At 62.1% G+C, this 2662-nt stretch overlaps 1 protein-coding gene across 1 annotated transcript; it reads left to right on the top strand.

Annotated features, from left to right (window-relative positions):
• The first annotated feature begins 372 nt into the window (after window positions 1–372).
• LOC146190983 (protein sprouty-like) lies at window positions 373–2106 on the top strand. The gene has a single exon (XM_084601396.1). It carries the CDS (start codon window positions 620–622, stop codon window positions 1178–1180), a length of 561 nt encoding a protein of 186 aa, XP_084457522.1. The 5' UTR covers window positions 373–619; the 3' UTR covers window positions 1181–2106.
• The last annotated feature ends 556 nt before the right edge of the window (window positions 2107–2662 follow it).

Genomic DNA, 2662 nt, shown 5'->3' with positions numbered 1-2662 from the left:
GTATGCCAGCGTGCGGCTAACAGCAACGTCAGTGTGTTGGGTGACGAATATGTGCTCTTTCCTGAATGAAGTCTCCGACTGCCCTCAACACACCGTCCGAAGAGAACGGCCGACTGTCGTATGTCCCTTCGTCCGCCGCCGCACAACCCGGCGTCGGAGCAGCGCAGCGGCGGCCGGACGGCCGATCATCGATTTGGCCTCCGATCATCAGCGCGTGTCCTGTGTTGTCGGACACGCCCAGGTGCTCGCTGCGCGCGCAGCCCCGCTCGGCGCGCGAAAGGGCAGCAGAGTCTCGCGCGCGTGCGTGGCTCGTTTTTGCTAGCATCGGGGAGGTTTCATTGAAGAAACGCGGCCGCTGCTCCAAGCCTTCGGAAAGCAGTCCCATTGAAAAAATAGCGCGTCACGCGGCGCGTCACGCAGCGCGCGCGCGCCCATTGGCCCGCGCCGCCGCGGGGAGGAGGGGGCGCAAGCGTGCGTGCGGGAGGCGACCATTCTCGGATGCCCCGCCGGAGCGCGGAGTTAGGCCTAGCAGCGCTGCGGCAGCGTTCGAGTAGGCGCCGATGCGACGACGGCGACTCGGCCGCAGGGCCTAGCCCATGCAGGGCCGGGCCGCTCGGCCATGGCGGGATCGCGGGAGCACATCTCGCTGGGGCAGCCGCGGCCGGGCGTCGCCCGGCGCCAGAACGAGTACGTCGAGACCCCGCTGAGGAGCAAGGATGCGGTGGTGGCGGCGCAGCCCAAAAAGGCCGGCCACGAGGACTCCATCATCTGCGCCCGATGCGGACGCTGCCGCTGCGACGCCTGCCAGGCGCCACGGCCGCTGCCCTCGCGCTGGGTGTGCGGCGATAAGGTGCACTGCTCGGCCGGCGCGCTGGTCGACTGCTGCTCGTGCGTGTGCTGCGCCAAGGGTCTCTTCTACCACTGGGCCAAGGACTACGACCTGGACACGGACGTGTCGTGTGCCGACCAGCCGTGCTCGTGCGCGCCGCACCGGCGATGCGCGCGCTGGGCTTGCCTGGGACTCCTCAGCCTGCTACTGCCCTGCCTGTGCCTCTACTGGCCGCTGCGTGGATGCGTCAAGCTCTGCGAGTTCGGCTACGCGGCCTGCGCGCGCACGGGCTGCCGCTGCGAGCAGCGCGCCGAGGAGGCCGCCAGGACGCAGGGCCTGTTGCGCCGCTAGCTAGGCCTCGCGGGCGAGGCGAGTGTGTGTGTGTGTGTGCGTGTGCGCGCTGGTGTGCCGACGTGCCCCGATGGAGCGAGCGCCGCCGCCGAATCTCGTGCAGATAAGGCGGACGATGCTCGTGCGCCGAGTGCCACCGCTGTCGTGTGTACAGTAGAAACTCCGCCGGACGAGTCTAAGCGCGGAATATGTGTTTCGCCCCTCATCCCGTAGTTTGTGTTTATGCCCATGGTCATCCTTCGTGCGCGGCGCAGTGAGACGATGTGTGTCTTTTTATCCTGTGTCTCTGTTACGGGTAAAATTTCGGAGCACTCCATTTGTCTTCCGAAATCACCAGGCAGCTCTTCCGACGTCGGGGCATTCGAGCGCGCCTCGCATGCAGTGCTCTCGCCTCATCGATCCCACGCGTTTAAACCTGTTCGCGGGGATCCTCGTCGGGCGTCACTGTCGCTGGGAATTGTCAAAATAACGCATTTACCGAGGCGGGGCGCGGAATTCGCTGCTGCAACCCACACACCGGGGGCGACGGCCGCCATGTTCTAGATCGGTGCCACCCGCCGTCTCCTCCCCGCCGTGCGTGGGACCACCTGCGAGAAGCCGCTGCGCCGTCCTCGACGACCGACTGTAGACCCCTCCAAGATGCCGCCGCTTCGATTGCGTTCCTGGGCCCGCTCGGCTCGGCCCCAACTCAAGTCAGCCTCTGCGCCTGGTCCGCCTGGGTTCGAGCATTTGTGGTCGGACTAGGGCGACGCCGCCCCGCTCCGGGTCCCCGTGACGTGGCGGCGGCTCCAGCGCGCGCACCCAAGACCCTCCTGGTAGTTCCGCTCAGACACGTGTTGTCCGGTCGCCCCCTTTTCTGTGCACAGATGAAAACCTGACCCCTGTACAAATGTATTTAACAAAGCTTGTTTTACATTTTAATTTTATTTCTGCACTTACGTTTGTCTGATTTGCACCTGGACGGTAGCAGTCAACGATTTTCGTTGTTTGTTCTCAGGTGTGCTCTGTTGAGTGTGTGCTGTGCGCATAGTTCGCTTCTTAATTCCCGGTGAGCGTGCTTCCAACGAGCAGAGCTGTGCGAAGAGAGCGAGGCTGGGTAGTACAGTGCGCACAATGAACCCCGCTAACCAATCACTGGTGTCTCCAGTGGCTACAATCACCGCTTTCCGCAGTCCAGCTGTCATTGGTGAAGAATATCTAGCAGCGCTCCTAAAATCAATCAGGCAATTGGAATAACAAGGATTAGATCTGGTACAAAATGAAAGCGCAAAGGCGTTTTAATTGTGCACGCAAAGGTTACAGTTTCAAATGTCTAACTTCGGAAACGCGCCAATGCTATCGGTTCACGAGGCCAAGCATCATTCATAGCCGATTTCGTCATTATCCTTCGTATAATGTGACCGGTGCGCTAAACACCTACGACCTTACCGTTGATGTTACAAGGTGGATATGCTTGCAATGCGCAGCCGCACGTTCCATCTA

The sequence above is a fragment of the Amblyomma maculatum genome, chromosome 4 (assembly GCF_055883805.1).
Source record: "Amblyomma maculatum isolate TAMU_Amacu chromosome 4, ASM5588380v1, whole genome shotgun sequence".
NCBI classification, from domain to species: domain Eukaryota; kingdom Metazoa; phylum Arthropoda; class Arachnida; order Ixodida; family Ixodidae; genus Amblyomma; species Amblyomma maculatum.
Note: the sequence above shows the minus strand (reverse complement) of the source record. Positions and strands in the feature narration are given on the sequence as shown.

What these genes read in the sequence shown, in the direction of transcription:
- LOC146190983 (XM_084601396.1), top strand. Translation starts at nt 620, where the DNA reads ATGGCGGGATCGCGGGAGCACATCTCGCTGGGGCAGCCGCGGCCGGGC.